The 20,304-nt window shown below is 54.5% G+C and overlaps 1 protein-coding gene across 1 annotated transcript; it reads right to left on the bottom strand.

Annotated features, from left to right (window-relative positions):
• Positions 1-594: 594 nt before the first annotated feature.
• LOC122386931 lies at positions 595-19,042 on the bottom strand. Its single transcript, XM_043376680.1, has 4 exons — positions 18,858-19,042; positions 11,645-11,927; positions 6,005-6,209; positions 595-2,942 (listed from the first exon to the last, which is right to left on the bottom strand). Exons 2-4 carry the CDS (start codon positions 11,916-11,918, stop codon positions 1,436-1,438), a joined length of 1,986 nt encoding a protein of 661 aa, XP_043232615.1. The 5' UTR covers positions 11,919-11,927; positions 18,858-19,042; the 3' UTR covers positions 595-1,435.
• Between the last annotated feature and the right edge of the window lie 1,262 nt (positions 19,043-20,304).

Here is a 20,304-nt window from a genome sequence, read left to right as displayed (position 1 = left end):
GTGTCGTGACGTCATAAAATTTTGAATAACTCCCACATTTTTGAACCGATTCTTCTAAAATTTGGTATGTAGGTGCACATAGACCACTTCTCTGACATATATTCCGTTTTTTTTGATAGACTCAAAATTTTGGATTTTATAATGATTTTCCCAAAAAAGTCAGTTTTTTGAAAAAATTTAGGCCAAAATCCAAAATTTTCAAAAAACCGAGATAGCCCTTTGATAGACAAAGTAAAATTACGTATAAACTTTTTTGTTACGTCTTGATTCCTTTAAAAATGAAGATGTTAGCGGCGTTTGAACTTTTGCCGTTTTTGAGGCGAAAATGGCGAACATGACGTCACTAAAACATCAATTTCTCAAAAATTTTCCGACGGATTTCGCTCAAATTTTCAGGGAACGTGTCAAATTGATGTAGGAAAAGGTACTGAAAGTTTGGCGGCGCTGCGCGCCGCCGTTTTTGAGATATCGCAAAAATTCGCGAGGGGGGGGGGTAAAATTTACCCCCCCCCCAGCCCCGCGCGGGTTAAGTCGAAATCAGCTTATCTTCGCCGACTCATCCAGGAATGCCGTCTCACCAAAACAACACTCATGTAAGATAATATCTTATCAGCTGTATTGAACGGCAGCTCAGCGTTCAGAACATAAATAGACACAATACAAAAAATCACTATCAATAATGCCACTGGTATTGAGGTCAACTAACAGTGTGTCTCTCTCACAGAACAGAGGAGCAGCCCGTTCGACGGTCACGCTCACGCTCGCGCACAAACAAGGGCGTGCATTTAAGCGGTGCGAGGCGGCTGGTCCGACAAGCGCGGGGCGCGGACGGAGCAGCGCCTGGCCGATGGGCTTGAATAACCACGTCCTACTCTTCACACACTGCCGCTCACCGCAGTTGGGCCACACAATCACAGAACTGAGGCCCGACCTGCGTCCGTCACTCACACAGAACGGTTTATAGACTACGGGAGACCGTCTACATTTGAAACAAACAGGGAGATTCGTTGTCGGTCTAAATACTGACAAAGACAATACGAACGCGCATAAACTGGTAAATGGGTTATCTCCCGAATATAAAAACTAACAGCACACCGATTTCCCAAGCAAGACTCTCAGCTCACACGCTTTGGTGATATTCACAAAAGTGATCGGGTAAAAATAATGCCATCAATTCACAAGGTTGTCCCAAATTATGCTCAAATGCCCATCGCAACCGATGGATTTGCGGGAATGATTTATCTTGGCTTCAATCTGGCAGAATTGGCGGTGAGCGCCAGAATGGAAGCCACGCGGTATACTTCAGTCTGCGAGAACAGCAGGACTGGAGACCGCTCTGCCGGCTGTTGTACTGGAAGCTGGCACGTTGGCTGGTGGCTGAGCCACTGTCAGATACCTACCCTGGGGAAGTGCCCCAGGCCGGCGGGGTGGCGGCTCAGGCGCGGTGCGCCGAGTAGCCCGTGTCGTACAGCTGCGCCAGGCTGCTGGCCGTGTTGTCCTGGTAGGTCTCCTCGAGCTTGGAGCGCCGCCGGCGCTGGCAGCCGTACATCCAGGCGGCAATAATTGCCAGCTGCGCCAGCAGGAAGAGCGCGCTGCCCACCACCAGGCCCATGGTGTTGACGCAGAACCCGTCGGCGGCCGCCTCCACCCGCGGACCGTCCAGGCTCGGACGCTCCTCGGCCGCCGTCCGCCGGCGCGCTGCGTACTTGTCGTCGATGCGGATCGTCTGCACGACGAGCAGCTCCTCCTCGGAGGCGTCGCGCCGCACGCGGTCCAGACTGCGCCGGCGCCGGCCGTAGCTCTCCGTCTTGCCCAGCGTGCCGGCGTAGTCGCGCGTCTCGCAGATGGCCGGCTCACAGCGGGGCAGGCACGGCGTCACCATGGCGCGGAACTGGACCACGTCCGAGGTGGGGAACTTGAAGGCGTCGAAGGCGGACGCCAGGTCCTTGGTGCCGTTGACGCGCAGCAGCGCCTGCAGGATGCTCTCGTCGGTCGGACAGCCGTTGGCGTCGATCAGCAGGATCTCGTTGCTATTGGAGCCGTCCATGGCGACCAGGTCGCGGACAAAGATCTCGTAGGGCGACATCGGGTCCATGATCTGGAAGCGGAGGCTGAGTGGGTCTCCGACAGAGGCCGCCTGCAGCTCGCTGCCGTTGGGGTCCGTGATGCTCATCAGCACATTCGGCGAGTCGACGACGGCCTCCTCCTCCAGCACCGGCTGGATGTCGCCCTTCACCTCCAGGTTGACGTCGTTGCTGACCGTCTTGTTGCTGAGGTCGTAGCGGCAGTGGACGCTGAGACCCAGGTCGGCAGAGGTGACGATGCGGTCGTGGTGCTGCAGCACGACGTCGTTCTGGTACTGTCCGGCCGAGACCCTCTTCACGCCGCACTCGAGGTCGGTGTAGCTCATCGACAGCTCGAACTGCAGACTTCCGTCCACGTCCGTCACACACGTGTTGGGGTTGCCCTTGGCGTAGATCTTGCCGTTGAACATCTTGCTGGTCTGGATGCGCGCCACCATGTTCCCGGCGCGGCAGTCGATGGTGACGTTGTAGCACGAGCTCAGCTCGTAGCTGGTCGAGCCGGGGATCTCCAGGTACGGCTCCTGGATGTGGGTGAGCGTCGAGGCGGCGTGGTGGCTCAGACGGCACACCTGGTCCCCGGTATCGTTGTAGTCGTACGTGTGGCAGCGGAAACTGGCCGACAGACAGAGCTCACGGCACGCGTCAATCGACTCCACCTCCTGGTGCACCGAGTCGACCGTCTTCAGAATACGCCCGTCGATCTTCTGGAACTCGCAGAGCTTCACGGGCTCCTCGATGCAGTTGTTCTCGAGGTAGTCGGTGCCCTCGGCGGCTCGGAACACGCCCATGCCGGCGGTGGTGTGCCGGTCCATGTCTGACAGGGAGCAGGTGCCGTCCGCCGCCGTGAACGCTGCCGACCTGGGGAAGGGCAGAGAGGGCGCCGTCAGACACTGGGGCGGTGACGCAGAGAGGGCGCTGTGAGACACGGAGCGGGTAGGCTGCTACCCGCCAGCCTCTCTTCCCGGCCCGGGCTCCAAAGCACGATAAATACTTTACACTCTAGTAAGATAGTTAGGTACCACTGACACCCTTGCCGGAAGTATGCCGCTTGAATACTTTTTTCTCCTATACTCACAACAATGGCGTTATCACTTCCATAGACACACCATCATTAGCATAATATGGGACACCACCATACAATTAACACCACAATAGCTCCCCAACAAATGAAGTTACGAGCACCCCTGTCATGGACAACACCTCGCGGGTCAACTTTAACGACGCTATCACGCCGTAATGTAAAGCTTGGTCGGCTGCGCGTGCCTAACAATTTCCGCATCGCGGGCGACAATGGCTCGTAAATTACCGTTCGGACGATGAGCCGGGGTCAACGACAGGCACCGGGTGACCCGTCGACCGTGTGGAGCGGGAAGGATGACCCGTCCAAACCGGTCATATAAGAGTTAGGAACACTCTGCGCTCAGAGGTCTGACGACCGCTTAGACTCGGCTCTTCCGTATTCGTCTTGCATTCTCGTTGTTTTGTTGGTTTATCAATGTGACACACCGTGCATAAGCCCGGCGCAGTGGGAGGAGCCCGTCCCGCCTCCGCACGCGCCCGGGGTGCTGTTTTTCAGGACCGTCCCAGCAGTGACCGTTATGACCCGGCGGTCGGCGTGACAGGGTGGTCAGGCAGCGTCACACCTCAGCCAGCACGTCACGCGGCTTGACGTTACGCGTCGCGGCCGGCTCGGGGCGGCCGTGGCACCCACACACTGCCCAAGTTGTGGTCTGATTCCCCGCTGTCAGTCACGGAGAGCGGTCGGTCGGACAGCTGGGCCGAGCCGCACACAGCTGCCGCTCGGCCCGTCCGCCGAGCTGCGGTCATCCACCTGTTCGTCTCGTCCGACTCTCCCGCCCGACAGCGCGGCGGGGCGGGCTGGCGTCAACTTACACGGAAGCTCTCGAGGCATCTTATACTGCGGCTATCGAGTCGCCTTTTACTGAGGCTCTAACGAGGGTCAGCCATTCACCGTTAGACGATACCGATAGACACGTGTTCTGGGCGTGTCTTCTCGCCCAGGACACGGTCCTGCTCCCTGCTCGGACCCGGTCCCGCTCCCCGTCTGGACCCGGTCCAGTTAACTGTTCGGACATGGTCCCCATTTCGTCCCGGTCCAGTGAGGTCTCGGTCCCGGTAGCCCGGTCCCGACAGGCGGGACGGCGGTAACTGGCAGTCTCCGACCTTCGTCGCTGGTCGGTTAGTGCCCTACACTGCAATGCAGTCTCCACACTGCGGTCGCCGCGGTAGGCTGGTTAGAGCCCTATGCGGCATTGTAGTCTCCCCACTGCACCGGCTGATTAGAGCCCTATGCGGCATTTCAGTCTCTTCACTGCACCAGCTGGTTAGAGCCTTATGCCGCATTGCAGTCTCCACATAGAAGTATCATACCGGGCGGTTAGTGCCCTATGCCGCACTGCAGTCTCCCCGGCAGGCTAGTTAGTGCCATATGCCGCACTGCAGTCTCCGCGGAAGGCCAGTTAGAGGCCTATGCCACACTGCAGTCTCCGCAGTAGGCCAGTTAGTGCCCTATGCGACGTTGCGGTCTCCGCTCCGGGTGGTCAGAAGTACCCTATGTGACGCTGCAGTCTCCCTAACAGCTGGTTAGGGTCCTATGCCGCCCTGCAGTCTCACTTCTGGCTTCCTGGTTAGGACCTTATGCGACACTGCAGTCTCTGCGATAATCGGGCTAGCGCCCTATGCCTCGTTGGAGTCTCCACCAAACAGCCAGTCTCCACCGCCAGTCTGTTAGCGTCGTATCCGGCGGCCGGCGGCATGACTCGAGAAGCCACTTAAGTGTACACTCAGCAGTCACCGAGACAATAGCAGTTCCGACTGTCACACAAAAGTGCATTCTTCTCCTACAATGTAGCTGGGGATGACCAGAGTAACCACAGACTATTTATGCAAGTAACTTGAGGTCAGCGCACTTGTTTTCTTCGTCCAACGGTGATTGTCATGTTTATCCTACTCGACCAAACAAGAGATTCCTTCTATCTTCAACTTCCCCGCGTACCGAGGGCGTAGTTAAACAGGCAGACAGAGCGTTGCTCTCACATGACCTCCCAAAATAGACGGACCCGACCGACGCAGCTTTAGCGCGGCTTCCGACCACTCCCACGGAACTGGACGGCCAGGTTCTGTGCTGCCTGTCGGAGCTGAGGCACCGGTCGGTCGGTGACCCTCAGTGACCCGAGCGGACTGATGACGTCACAGTGAAGTGATTGATGACGTCAGGACGCCCACTACCGCGCGATGACCGTACGGACAGCCGGCGGGCGGCTCGACAGGCCGGGATTTCCCAGAGTCTCTCCGACAGAATCATTCGGCCGAGACGGCAGAGGAGCGACGGCCGCTGGAGAGCCGATTGGATGGGTCTCGCGTGACCAGCTGTCCAAATGATAACACCCCACAGCGAGTTATGGGACGCCCGGGTAATGGCGACTTGACCTTGGGCTGGCTAAACGCCAATGTCGTTTTATCTCGAAACGATTACATCTTGCTAGCAACTGTTGGAGGCAGCCACTCATGAGGCTCGTCGAAACGGACAGCCAGTTTTGTTCAATGCGTTGTTTTGGACCCCGATTATTTCTGATGGACCACTACATGTTTCATATCCAGTGGGAAATTCGCGCCCGTATCCAAGATTAAGGGCATTAGGTGACGTTATAATTTCTATCGCGTGATTCGGACGAGTCTTGAGGGTGGTAATTTCTATCGGAAGGATAATGGAGTAGTGAAACTTACCATGATCTTATTTCGTTAATAACAGTCATAACCAGAACTAGGCCGGGAGTGTTTTGGTTTATCCCGCAGAACCGCTAACCCTGAGAAGCTATTACAGGAGGTGGGTGAGAGTTCACCCAAACCGGCAGGGCAGCTACTTTAGGAACCGGTGGAAGATCTGTGCCGATTCTCACCTGCAGACGAACTCGGTCTCGCTGAGGCAGGCCTTCTGACAGTCCAGGCGGCTGGTGGCCGTGACTGACTTCTTCTCCACCCCGGCCAGGGTGAAGTTCTGCACGCGCTCGAAGGCCCACGCGCTGCTGCACTTGGGGGCGCCGGCGTAGCACATCTTCTGGACGTACATGGTGAAGACGGGGAACTGGGACACGGTGAGAGCCTCTGAAACACACAGACACACAAACCAGTCAGTGGTGAGCTCAGCACGCGCATCAGACACAGCATCTACATGTAGCTGGACACGGCAGTGGTGACGAATCAGCGAGTGACATCATCCCATCAAACTAGGAATGGCAATTTTGACATTAAACCTCACAAATCTATCAATGGCATGTGTGACCGAAGCTTCCCAACTTCCGACTAAACCAGTTGGCTGCATTGACGGGCTGGTTAAGTAAATCTCCAGTGGCCGCACCAGAGGTCATTGACCGTGGCTTGACCATGGCGAACGTAGCATCGTTTACATATTTCCGTCATTGCTGCACTGTAAAACCAGTGATCGGATCATCTGACCGATCGCCCCCCTCCCCCGCTGACCGATGCCCCCGTGACCGATGACCACTGGGACCGTTCAGCGGGCTCGCTGGCCCCCGTCACCGCCTGTGTAACCCATCCATAATGCAGCGACCGAACGGGTGGGGCGACGCTACCCCATGGTGGCTGCTGAACCAACAGCGTCAGAACTGACCAGCGAGAGCGGCCCGCATACATTAGCGTCCACGGTGAACGCATGAGTGAAAGCAGGAACTTGGGATTTTGGAGTTCAGGGAATGTCTCGTTGTGTTTCTTGAATGTTTGTGCTCCTTGAATATTTGGTATTTTGTGAAGGAAGCTAAGGGAGGCAAGTTTCAGTGAATGAGTGCGTGAGTGAGTGGGTAGCCAGATAGAGTGGAGAAAGAGACAGAAAAATAGAGAGAGATGGAAAGAGAGAAAGAAAGAGAGAGAGAGAGAGAGAGAGAGAGAGAGAGAGAGAAAGAAAGAAAGAAAGAAAGAAAGAAAGAAAGAAAGGAGGAAAGACGAAAAATAAAGAAAGCGACAGCACATGCGTTCATTGCCAAAGCGAGTTGGTGGTATGCCATGACTGGATCCCATTGCGTATGTGTGTGTCTGTGTGTGTTTGCCGTGCCGAATGGGTTAGAGTGCACACACCCACATGCCTCTGCTGGCGCGGAGCAGTAGCCTCTGCCGCTCGAGGGCGGAACACTCCCACACTCTGTGTGTTGACACAATGGCCGCAGCTCAACACAATGTCTACTGTGTTTGTGGTCGCGGTCAGTGACCTCAGACGGCAGGCGCTCTGGGAAGGGGAGGGGAGGGCTCATAAATACCCCGAGGCTGTGCGTTGGTTACGCTCTTTATGGGCATTTACCGTGATGATAGCGGGCGATGTCCATATTTTACCCATGGCGTGTGGCCGGGGCGGCTGGTGGGCTGAGGTGCGGGAGAGGTCGGGGAGCGGGTCAGGTGACCTCATGAGATCCGGTCGTGACGTCACGCGGCCTTCTGTACCTGACATTGGATGGCACCGGACAGACTTCTGCTCACCCCGTGACCCATGCTAATGTATGCGATACAGATCAGAGTCAGGGCGCCCTGTTCATGCATGTTTCAGATGAATTATGCATATGGTTCAACGGAGCTGGCGCGTCTGAGCTTTCAGCTTCGAGTGAGTCTTGCAAGGCAGCCCTTATGCCCTTATGCCCTTGGATGCCCGTAGAGGCAACCATATTCTAGCGCTGACATCTGTTTGCAATTTGCAGGTCAATGCTTCTGCATGGTCACTGCTACGTCGTCACTTTCACGGACGAAAGTCCAGAGTCAGGTGTTGATGGGTTAAAAGTGATGTGCACTGCCTGCTGCATCATGTCCGTATCAAGCTCCATTAAATGACGCCGCCTCTATCTCATTCCCCGTATCTCTGCCGTTCCTCGTGCCGATTCCGCACCATCTGTTCCCGTCCCGTAATCACCGTGTGTGAGTGCGGCTGGTCACCGGTTCTCCGGCGCGCCATGTGGCCCGAGCGCCGCCATCTGCCGGTCCCGACGGCCGGGTCAATGCCTGGTGACGCCGTCCACCGTCCACCGGCTACTCTGCAACGACCCGGGGCCACCGGAGGCGCCGCCGCTGGCCGGCAGAGCGCTCGAGCCTGGCCCGCCACTCGTGATGGTCCCAGATTGGACCACCTCTCGGCGGAGTCGCGGTTGGTTGGTGCCGATGCAGAGAGCGACGCCCACAGAGTCAGAGGCCTTGCAAGGTCTCGGCCGCCGCTGTCTGGCGGCGGGAGAGGCGGCATTTGGCTACCAGCGGCAGAAGCTCTAAAGAGGAGCCGCTCCAGGGTCTAATTACACCCGCCATGAAGGTCAACCGCTGCCCGCTGACAGGTGCCGACCGAAATTAAACGAGTAATGAGGAGCACTTTGGCAGGCGAAGCGTCAGCTTCCATTTGTTCGGCGCCTTTCCGTACGTGTAATTGCTGGGCGTAATTTGTACCCTTTGTCCAGCATGCACGCACCACTTGGAGCCTCACGTGCCGCAAAGATCACCGTCATATTCAGAAACAGGATCGAGAACAGAAGGCAGTTGTCCTGTCTCACCACCCGCACACTTCCTTTATCGTCACTCCTCAGTCACGCCACGGAGAAAAATGTGCGGTCGGCGCTCGGAAATGGTTGTCGTTTGTCCGGTTCTTTACGCGCCGGTCGGGGAGCGGGTGGGAGGAGGGAGTCTGAACTGGGTCAGAGGCTGGCGGCGGGATCCGGCGCCGGCCGCTGACCCGTCCGACCGGTCCCGGGCAGTCCCGGTCGGTCCCGGTCGGTCGGTTTGACCGCCCGTCTCCCCCACTGACGGCCGTCGCCAGCTGTCGACACGTGCGGACGATATTGAACAGCTGAAGGTCGCATGCGAGGCGAGCGCCGAGGAACAAAACGCGTGAGGAAGGCACGCAAACCGGCGATTAGCTGCGAGCCTCCTCGTGACAGGTCGATGCAACCAAAGAGAGCGAAGGTGTGTGCGTGCCTTTGAGCTGCCACAGACTAGCCTGGACATATCTTCTCAGACGTTTTGCGCCGATTTGTGATTAAAAAGGTTGTGTAATGGCGTTTTTGCCATCGTATACCCCTTAGGTAAGTGGCCCACCGAGCTCCTCCAACGGCCGTCTACGTTTGTTATCATTAGGTCCAGTAATAGTCGGGATGTGGTCAGGGGCGAACACCATCGTGGAAGATTTATCACACCAAGATGACACGCTGTTCACCAAATGACGGACGAGAGACGCCGGGAAAGGACCTTGTCTCACCTTGTGGGTGATCAAAGGAGCCGACAGTGCTCCATGGCTGCCGTCGTGCCGACATGGACACAATAGGTCTCACGGCGAGATGAGAGTCTCGACACAAAGGTGGCGCCTATCGATCATCCACGCTGGGTGGATGATATCAAGAAAATCCCATAGGATGAGCCTTAGCTGTCCCAAGCTTGCCCCCTCCCCCCAGGAATAGGGTGAAGTCGTATAAGAGTACGCACTTAGTGGATTTCTTGCTCTCATTTGTTTAATATTTGAAGGAAAGAAATCGCAAATAGGGAATATTAAAGTTCATTGAATTAGCCATCAACCCATCGGGCAACGATCCTTCAGCGTAAATGGAAGTGGTCTAAAACTGACATTTTCTGAACCGTTGCACTTGCGTACTCTTACCATATGGGGTGTGTAAGAGTAGGTACGCACGCCAGGCGGGTGGAGTAGGGTAAGGGCGGGTAAGAGTACGCGGGCGATAAGAGTACGCATCAGCTGTTTCGGTTGCTTAGCAACGCGGGTTTGTCGAGTTCATAAAGTGACATGAAGCCGCCAGTGCGTGCATGTCACCAACGGAACGTGGGCGTTGAGCGGCGACGCTGTTGAGTTTAAGGCGATGAATATTATTTTCGAGCGTTATGATATTATTATGATATGGTACAATAATTTTGATACTTGGCAGTTGAGATAAGGTACATTTCCGTGATTGTTGTGGGAAACTTGTGAGGTTATCTGGGGAAATACTGTACAGTGCAATATTCTGTTTGCGAAGTTTTGCACAACGTTTCGTGGTTGTTTTGTGCGCGAATTGCATGTACGGTAAGAGGACGCACTGTTCAGGAGGGTAAGAGTACGCAGAATTATACATTAAATCGAATATACAGAAATATAAAATTATTAATCTATCGCTCAATGACGTTTGTTTTGTAGGTATATCATCAATGGAGCACTGTGATGCAGATGCGTACCCGAAATTCTTCCAAATACGAGTTATTCTCCTTTTTGATTGTGCATTTTTTTTTAAGAAACACACGACATGATTATTTCCTGATTTATAGACTTGAAAGATTTATTTTATGTTTTTCTTTTTGGATACTAGAATTAACTTAAATGCCTTCTGAGTTTGCAGTTAAGCATTTGGACAGTGCAAGCTGCATAGGTGTGTGTTCATATGCTTGCGTACTCCACCCGCCTGGCGTGCGTACTCTTACACACCCCATATGGTAAGAGTACGCAAGTGCAACGGTTCAGAAAATGTCAGTTTTAGACCACTTCCATTTACGCTGAAGGATCGTTGCCCCATGGGTTGATGGCTAATTCAATGAACTTTAATATTCCCTATTTGCGATTTCTTTCCTTCAAATATTAAACAAATGAGAGCAAGAAATCCACTAAGTGCGTACTCTTATACGACTTCACCCTACGCAAGCATATGAACACACACCTATGCAGCTTGCACTGTCCAAATGCTTAACTTCAAACTCAGAAGGCATTTAAGTTAATTCTAGTATCCAAAAAGAAAAACATAAAATAAATCTTTCAAGTCTATAAATCAGGAAATAATCATCTCGTGTGTTTCTTAAAAAAATGCACAATCAAAAAGGAGAATAACTCGTATTTGGAAGAATTTCGGGTACGCATCTGCATCACAGTGCTCCATTGATGATATACCTACTAAGCAAACGTCATTGAGCGATAGATTAATAATTCTATATTTCTGTATATTCGATTTAATGTATAATTCTGCGTACTCTTACCCTCCTGAACAGTGCGTCCTCTTACCGTACATGCAATTCGCGCACAAAACAACCCCGAAACGTTGTGCAAAACTTCGCAAACAGAATATTGCACTGTACAGTATTTCCCCAGATAACCTCACAAGTTTCCCACAACAATCACGGAAATGTACCTTATCTCAACTGCCAAGTATCAAAATTATTGTACCATATCATAATAATATCATAACGCTCGAAAATAATATTCATCGCCTTAAACTCAACAACGTCGCCGCTCAACGCCCACGTTCCGTTGGTGACATGCACGCACTGGCGGCTTCATGTCACTTCATGAACTCGACAAACCCGCATTGCTAAGCAACCGAAACAGCTGATGCGTACTCTTATCGCCCGCGTACATACTCTTACCCGCCCTTACCCTAATTACCAATTCAAACCCACTTCTGAACTCTCATTTCAGCTTAATTAAGTGAGATCGTATGTCGAGTCTCCTACCTCACATTCGATGATATAAGACCCCGCTCTCTGTGATGTAAGATCCTCTCACCCTCTCACCGTTTCCTCTTTCTCACCTGGTTCGTCCTCATTGGCGTCAGCGTTGGAGTCGATCAGCACACAGAGTCCGGTCTCGTAGTTGAACGCCTGGCAGCTGGCGTTCTGTCGACACATGTCGATACACTCTGCGAGCATCAGAGTGCCGGCCCGCGAGTCGAGCATGTCGGAGGGGGCGCTGTAGACGTAGCCGGTCACCAGCTCGAAGTTGGTGTCCTCGTCAGAGCAGGAGTCGGTCTGGGCGGCGGTCAGGGCGGCCCAGCTCACCAGAGCCAGCAGTATACAGGAGCGCATCGTCGGGTGCTGTGGGCAGACAAGGGAGACGGTGAGAGAAACGGGCACGCTAGGTGGCGAAGGGGTGGCAAAAGTGGCTGAAAAATGGTAAACCAGCAGTCTTCTAGATTCAAAACGCTTATAATCAAGCACGGATTAACTTTTTTGGGAAAAGGCATTCATTAGAATTAGTTTAATTTCCACTTATTGATTCTCTGGCTTTTAAGTCAGTAAATAAAACTTGTCTGTTTTTTACGAGCTAGTTTTTGTGGGCTGTGTGCTTTCTAGGTTCTAGCATCCAGCTTTTATGGCCGACTGGAACTAACAGATTCTGAAGGGCTTTTAATCAGTTGTTCCCTTTGTCCTGTTACATCTCTCTCAGACGGAGCCTTTAGTCGTCCTCAAAGGCTCGAGGCTGTTCAGGCGCTCCATGTCGTTGGACCAGCCAAGGTCGTCCGTATGCCCCACACTAGCCCCGTGTCCTTCCCTTTCCTCCTTCCCTCCCCCGCCGGATGCGAGCCATTACCGTCCGCCGTCTCAGCCGGCGCGGCTGTCCGATTAATTAGACAAATGGCCGCGACTTGGACACGCCACACCGCCCTCGCTACTGCTCAGTCCCCGTAGTGCTACCACGCACTGCTGCACCGCAGTCTCTGTAGTGCCCGCTCGGTTAGAGCCCTATATTGCATTGCAGTCTCCGCCGTTGCTCCGTCCCCGGCGGCCGCTGCTGGTGTTACTATGCACTGCCTTATTGCAGTCTCCGCAGCGGCCGGTTAGCGCCCTATGCGACACTGCAATCTCCACCGTAACAGACTCCCTGGCCGGCTGGTTAGAGCCCTATTCACCATTGCAGTCCCCGGCGGCCGCTCGTGGTGTTACCGCGCACTGCCGCACTGCACTCTCTGCCGCTCGCGCTCGGCTGCCATGCAGGCCGGCGGAGCAGGGACCGGAGCAGGTCACTGTCGGTCATTGCCCGGCCGGCGGATCCCAGCGGCGCGCGCAATCCTTCACAATGTCGCGGTTCTGCACTGGTGAGCGCACGTTTTTCTGGTTGTGAAAACCGCACCGTGACAGCGTGCAACAATAAGATGTGCCGCTCGGCGTGTCGCCCATGGCTCGGTCGGTGCGGTGGGGACGCGGATGGTGGCGCGGCGTTTCGGTCGCAGCTGACGCCGCTGATCTGCTCTCGTTAGTGGTGAAGCCGCTGTTTTAGCCAATTCACCGCCTCGCCAATCTAACGCTGATTAAAACCGAATCCGGCGTCGTCGCCCGGTGCCGGTGCCGGCGGCGGCGGCGGTCTGCCTCTCTCACACGGGGTCAACGACCGCGCTGACCTTGACCGGCAGCGCGACAGATGCGGCGCTGGCGGCGCGGCGGAGACCGTTACGGCGCGGCGCGTGGTGCTGCCGACGGACAGCGTCGGCGAGCTGCCCGCTCAGGGCCCACGAGCGGCCGGCGCGGTCAGCTGGCGGGTCGGACCGACGGCTGCTGCGGCCCACAGGTCGTGAGGCGGGGGCACAAGCACCAGGAAGCACCTCTCGGAGTCACGGCGACTTGGCACAGAAGCGGCAGCCGAGCAACAGAATACTAATGTGGCGATAACACGGACTGGTCGCCGCCGCGTCAGCAAATCTCAACAGCGTCCCACGTCTGCCGGTTTTTAGTTTCGCCCATGGTCCGTGACGGTTGTCGACAGCACTCCGTTATGGTTGAATGACTTTAAGTGACGCTCGCGGTTAACATAGACATATATTTACCCATCAAATCTTTTATAATAAAGCCTTTATACCAATAAACGTTGTTATATGCAATGCATGATAACAGTAAGGCGACTTTGAGCTGGTTAAAAAATAACTTCCTGGACAAACAGAAAGACTAAGTTCCTCTTAAGCCATGTGATCCGGTTCCCTGCTAACACTTCTCCTTCCAGTCGCCAGCTCAGCAAGTGCTCCGAAGAGGGATAATCCCCAGCTGTTGCCGTTTTTCTCGCCCCGCTCCGCTCAGTAGGTCAATCCTCCGGCTCGTGTCTGGGAATCTCCCTCCCCCGCCCGGAAGCGTGGCCGGTCGCTCCAGACGCTCACCACACACCCCATGCAGCGCCGGCCGGCTGGTCCGCCCCGCCGCTATATTTACGACATTCCGTGCTGGTCTCGGCGTGTGACCCATACTGAGACCGGCCGGGCGGCCCGTAACGGTCGGAGGGCGCCGCCCGGGTCAGACGGGTCACACGGGCGTTACTGACTGCAGGGCCGCCGGCGTCCAATACCGGTCACCGTTACTGAGGGGGTGAGGGCAGTGATTCAGCTGCGGGTCAGAGCAGTGACCTGCAGACGGGGTGTCTGAGTTCGGGTACATCCCACCGGAGACCGTGGCGACCCGCCGGACGCCGACAGACATACCGGCGGACGGAGCGCCGGGACTGGAGGAACGGCTGAGTCAGGGAGCCAACACGGATGTGACCCGTTATATATGTAGGGGGAAATACCGAATTGATGTGGAGACTAGTGATTGATCAACGGGACTGAGAGACGACAGGAGATTAGAGACTGAACGCCATGGAATGTCAACAGACTACACGGAATTCATAGACTTCAGACTTCTCTGAAATTATACCCGGCGAGCGTCCAGCCTATCGGCCACCTGCCTGATATTCGTGAGTGGGTATTCATATCTCTGCGGCATGCCGACACCGAATGTCTCAGCTATTCTCCAGCTCGTGCCTTAGTCACGACCAGCGGAACAGGTTGTGGCCGCTCCGGTCCGGTGAAGACAAACCACGGCGCCGACAGCCTGGTGGATCGGACATGACGCAAGACCGAGTGTGTGTGAATAGCCGGCGGTTACTGGCCGGAGCCGAGCGGAACCAAATCGGCCCGTGCCGGCCTCGGAAGGCATCTAACGGACACGTGGGAGCCGTGGGTGGCGGCCCGGGGGCAGGGTCGGCGCCGTCCCAGCGGCAGTACCGCTCAGACGCCTGCGGCGGGTCCCAGAGCGGACACCGTGCCGCAATGTACCGCGGTGGGTGAGTGTGCCGCTACAAACATCCTGCTGATCTGCAGGAGTGCATACTGCGACAGCCTCGCGCGCACAAATACTGCAAGTAAGCCTCATTTAGCCCTACTGCGCGCACTGGGGTGACACAGGGATTTTATCTGCACATTACCTGCATTATATGATGTGTTGCAGCGTGGTCTGTCAAGCGTAACGAAATTGACGGATTATCTTGAAGCGATGCGTCGGATCGTAATGTGTTTTGCCAGCACCTGACATAAACAGATCAGAGCGGCTTGGTTCCGCGGAGGCTCCACCCGTCTCTGGATGCCAGCCTGTGACGGTGTCTGTCCGCGCTGGCACCTCTGTCACGGAGATTCTCCTTCCGTGGCCGATGGAGCGCTCCGTGCCGCTCTGCTGGCCCGGGCGACACACGAGAACGGCCGATAGCGATGATCGGTAACGGAGAGGGGCGGCCGATACCGGTGATCGGTAACGGAGAGGGACGGTCGATACCGGTGGTCGGTAACGGGCCGTCTCATTACAGTCAGGACCGTGGCCGGGGCGGGGTAATGATACCCTCCCACCCAGTCAGCCGTGGGTCTGACGGTACCGGTCGAACGCCGATACATGCATACCAGAGGATGTTTACCGCCCGGTAACAAACGGTTCGGCACAACACGTCACAACACAACAACAAGTGATGCGTGTTTATGTGTTTTCATATTCTCATGTTTTAATGTTATGACCTCTCATCTGGCCTTACTTTGGACTTACAAGCTTCTTTGCAACATATTCATCGGCTCCATCTTCCTTTATCATCGCAGCTCGACCCTCCAAGTCCAGCCACGGCAGCGCTCACCACACGCATCTCTCGGCCGTTCGCCGGCCTCCCTTCCCGTGCCGTTCCGTGTGTGACGGCGTGCGAACTCCGCGACGGAGACTGGCTATCGTTTTTCGGCCGTGTTCCGAGCCAGTGAGCCCGTCTCGCTCCAGTGAGGCCACCGTCCGTGCGCCGAGCCCAGCCGAGAGACGTGCCAGTCCGAGCACCGGCCACGTGCGCTGGTGAACGGAAGCGCGGGTGGGCTGCTAAAACTGGATGTTCTTCGGAAGCCATCCAAAGCCTAAATATTTTGATATAAGACATATGCAACAAATTGCAGGATACAGTGCTATACACGATAATATTGACCACGTTCTTTGAAGTGGCATCATATTTCCAGAAATCTAACTGCCCGGGCGTGCAAAGTGACGTGCAATGCAGGAAATTCTCAGCAGCGCTAGCGGCCAGCCGATCACGCGAAGGACTCACTCCACCATCACAGCTGAAGCGCCGTTCGCGGCCCGACCACAAGTCTCGGTCTCCATCCAGCCGTCTCTGTCTGCGCGTGAGGTCTCTGCCGCCAGCTGCGGCCGGTCCTCAGTCCGCCGAGCCGCGGCCATCTGTCCCTTATACCGCTGTTAGCGGGCCGGTCGCCGTTATCTGCCGCCGGGGACAGTTACCGGTCGCGTGCGGTCCCAATCAGCCGTGTCGCGTGGCCACGCGATGACAAAAGGGGTGATGGGGATCGTGCCTTTGAAACCTTGGCATCACCAAAGCAAATACAATCAACGCAAGATCACCAGAAGATTGTAATGTGCAATCTGCGTCTTCATATCGGTGCTTTATGCCAATGATTTCTTGTTCGTATAATCTATGGTCTGCGGCCCCTTGCCGTGGACCGTTGTCTCACAGCTCTGGTCCGGGACCACGGCCGGTGGTCCGTGGGTCGGTGACCGTACCGCCACTGTTTGTCCCGGCGGCACGGCGGTGGGCGTGAATTTGACGCCCCGTCACCAATACAGGTGATAAATCGACATCAGCCCGGCCGCAGCGGATGTTTTTCACACGCGCCTTAATCGCTCAAACCACTCCGCACCTATCGGAAAACAGGCGTGATGCCGTCCGATGGAGGCCGGCGACGGTCTACCGCCGTGAGTCGTGAGGTCCCCTCCACCTGCACCAGTTTACGGTGACACAGTGACTTGGGGAGGACCCTGACTCGGTGAATGACACTCCGTCCAGCCTGCTCTGGCGATCAGAGGTCAGACCACGTGTGAGGGAGATGCGCCGACGCGTGTAATTTAAACCCCGACAGGTCAGGTCTCCGTGCAGGTCCGGAGCTGCCCATCCCAACGCTGACTAATCCGCCGACCGGCCTTGCGTAACACGCTGAGAGGCGTCTCTTCACGCGTGGAAATGTAATTGGAATCGCCCACGAGGCTCTGCAGAGCAGTGACTGGAACGGTTTTGTAGATGTTCGCGGAAATATGATGAGACGTTATCGGTATGTAGCATCGCCCTTCCAAGTCTGACGTTATTTTGCAACTTTGCAACAAATTGATACCTATTAAGCCTGCAAGCTCACTCACCTACAAGTGCCAGTACAACAATTAATTAACTCTCTTTATTGCCGATATCGTGATTAAGTGAAGAGCCTAAAGCACGATAGGTATGAACATTAGTGAGATAGTGAGATCAATTGATTGTCAAAGACCCAGACCTTCTGGCAATAAATGACCTTTCAGCGCATTGTTTTCAGTAAACATCCGATGTGAGATGTCGATAAGATGCTCCCTGAACCTCCACCGCTGACCTGTGGCCACTGTCGCCGCCTGCATAGCTCACGGAACGGAACGAAAACATCCGGAGCGGACCGGCATTGTTTCCGCTCCGCCCGGGAGCAACTGCCGGCTATCACCGCGGCATCTCCGTGACAGGGAGCGACCGGTCACACTGCGGCACGAGGCCACGCATATTTAGACACGGGTGACGTCGCCGGAACGATGATGGCATTGATATGACGTCACAGGTCGTCCGTCATATAGTCCACCTCACATCAGTCGCAGGCGGGTCGCCCCCTCCGTCACCTTGACTGCGCCCGTGTCAGTGACCTTCCCCCCCACACCCACACCCACACCCACTCCCCTTCCGGAACCGTCTGACACCCTGCCGCACCTTCAGAGCCAGCAGATCAAACCGAGAGAGTCAGCCCACGGGCATGATTATTCCAACTGAATACCTTCCGGTCATGGCTGAAGGCCAACCTCGCTAAATGAATTACTTTTTAGCCGATTGTTTTCGTCGGAATAAAACAAAGACAAGGTGTGTTTCGTCACCGTCGGTGTATGCGGGCGGAGAGCAGGTGAGGTCGGCCGGAGAGGCACCACCATCGTGCAGCGGTGAGTCACTCGAGGACAGGTCGATGGAGGCTGAGGTCATTGGACCGAGCGACCGAGCATGGTGATGCAAGTGTCGGCTGGTGGCTATGCTGACTTAAAAATTATACGGTGCCGATAGAATGAGCGCTCCAACATATTTGATGAAACATGTCAACTATATAGTTACATGCATGTTTGGATATAGTTATTATTATCTGTCTAAATCGTAGCTGTCTAGCTTGCAATACATTTTAATTATTTTTCAATCAAATTGGAATGAATGAGAATGCATTGACAATATGCTTATTACCGGTCTCTTCAGTTCATTAACCTGACACATTTAACTATTGCAATCACTTGACTTATTTCCATCTTTTGTAGGTAGGTATGATTTATTAATTTATGGCGAATGAAAGTATGAAATATCGTACACACTAAAATGAGCATCTAAAAATGAAACCGAAAGACTCACAGCTTATTTCCGTTCTTCAAACAGTCTTATTTTGCATTGGATTTCGTGATAGCTTTGGAACTTGGTAAACGTCTGCTTTTCTTGATACTGATTCATCCGGTTTTCAGCGATTCAATAAACAAATGGTTTCGAAAACAAATCATAACACATTTCGAGATGTTTTTTATTGATATTATTTTTAACACGTCTTATCAACATGAAAAGCTTTTAAAGAGTAAGAAATAAACTTTATAAGAAGTGAAAAATATAAATGTAAACAAAATTGGTCACCAGTTTCTGTTAGACACGTGACTGACCTGAGTTATATCTGGGCGTCTATGGGCGTTCTCTCGTCCCTCCGGGGCAGTGCTGGTGGCAGTCTGGTTGGCTGCTGGTCCGCAGCCGTCAGCCGTCCGTCTGTGTCTCTCCGCTCGTCTCCGTCTCCGTCTCCGTCTGCCGATCTTCCCGGCACGGTCACTCGGCGGGCTGTGGTGGCAACCGACCGCAGCGCACCTGTTTTACTCGGCCGCCGCCGCCCGACCGCCGCGCAACAAGGGCCCGCGCGCCGCGCCGGCCGCGCCGCCAGGTATGCGGGCGGTACCTCGGCCGGCCGCCGCTCCGGCAGGGCGGCCCAGCTGGTTTGGCAGCGGAGGTATGACCCGACCGGCCTGTATCAGGGAGAAATCGCCAGGAATGCGCCGCCACGCCGCCCTCTGGGTCACTGCCGCCGACCCCGCCACTCTGAGATCACCGCAGCGCCGTAAAAATGTCAGCCGATTCAAAGGTTTCACAGAGTTCAGGAAGTCATGATCGGGCGCTGACCGATTTTCTGCAGCGCCGAAAAATGCCGAAACCATCTCAGGTACTCGATGAGCGCATCGATCCACGCTGGCGTCTCATTAAACGCACCCAGGACCCATTGCCATGCCGATCGGTCTCGGTGACTCGGGGACCGCTGTGTCATGTGGGCCGTTGTTGCGCGCGGCCCCGGGTGTCGAGGAGGTCGGCTACCTCGTGCTAATGATGAGCACCGCTCGGTGGCACATAGCTGACAGTGGTTCGGCGGTGACGGTGGCGCGGGAAGCGGAAAGGGACGAGTGGCGACCTTCGAGCGGAACCGGGAGGAGGATATGGGTCAGAGCGGGACGGGAGGGGACGCTGAGGACCTGCCGACTGGAAGTGGGGTGGGACCGATGTAAACAAAGTGACGGAACTGTTACAATTACAAAACGAACAAAAATGGAGTGCCACTAAAAATGTGTTTAAAGCAAACGTCATGGTTCATTTCCGTGAGAGTCGATATTTTTAAACCCAGACGTTTTCTCAGCTGATAAGCAGTTATTTCAAATAGCTTGGATAGTCTAAAGGTGCCCGAGTTTTTATTACCAACCTGTTTTCATATGTAGGTACCTATGCCGCGGAGTGTTGACCCTACCTTTTTATCCGATGCAAGTTAGTTTTTGGGGTGTTGAATAATGATAAGGCTGACGTTCGATCGAGTTTGAAACGTGATTACTGATTTTTAAGCATGTCAGACACGTCCCTTTATTACGAGCTAAGTGGCAAAAGGTGTCCTTACTCCTTATAAACTTTCAACTACGTCATAACAATAGGATACAATTTTGTGAATTATTGCCTAGATACCTACAATAAGAAGTGGACACTGAATTAACGAACGACAATGTTATCACTGAGATCGTTTAACAATGAACTGCGTGGAGCAACGTCTTTGGTTCTTAATCTTTTTTTTTTTGGTACCTACTT

Source organism: Amphibalanus amphitrite, unplaced genomic scaffold, assembly GCF_019059575.1.
Source record: "Amphibalanus amphitrite isolate SeventyFive unplaced genomic scaffold, NRLGWU_Aamphi_draft 000267F_arrow, whole genome shotgun sequence".
In the NCBI taxonomy this organism is placed as follows: Eukaryota; Metazoa; Arthropoda; class Thecostraca; order Balanomorpha; family Balanidae; genus Amphibalanus; species Amphibalanus amphitrite.
Note: the sequence above shows the minus strand (reverse complement) of the source record. Positions and strands in the feature narration are given on the sequence as shown.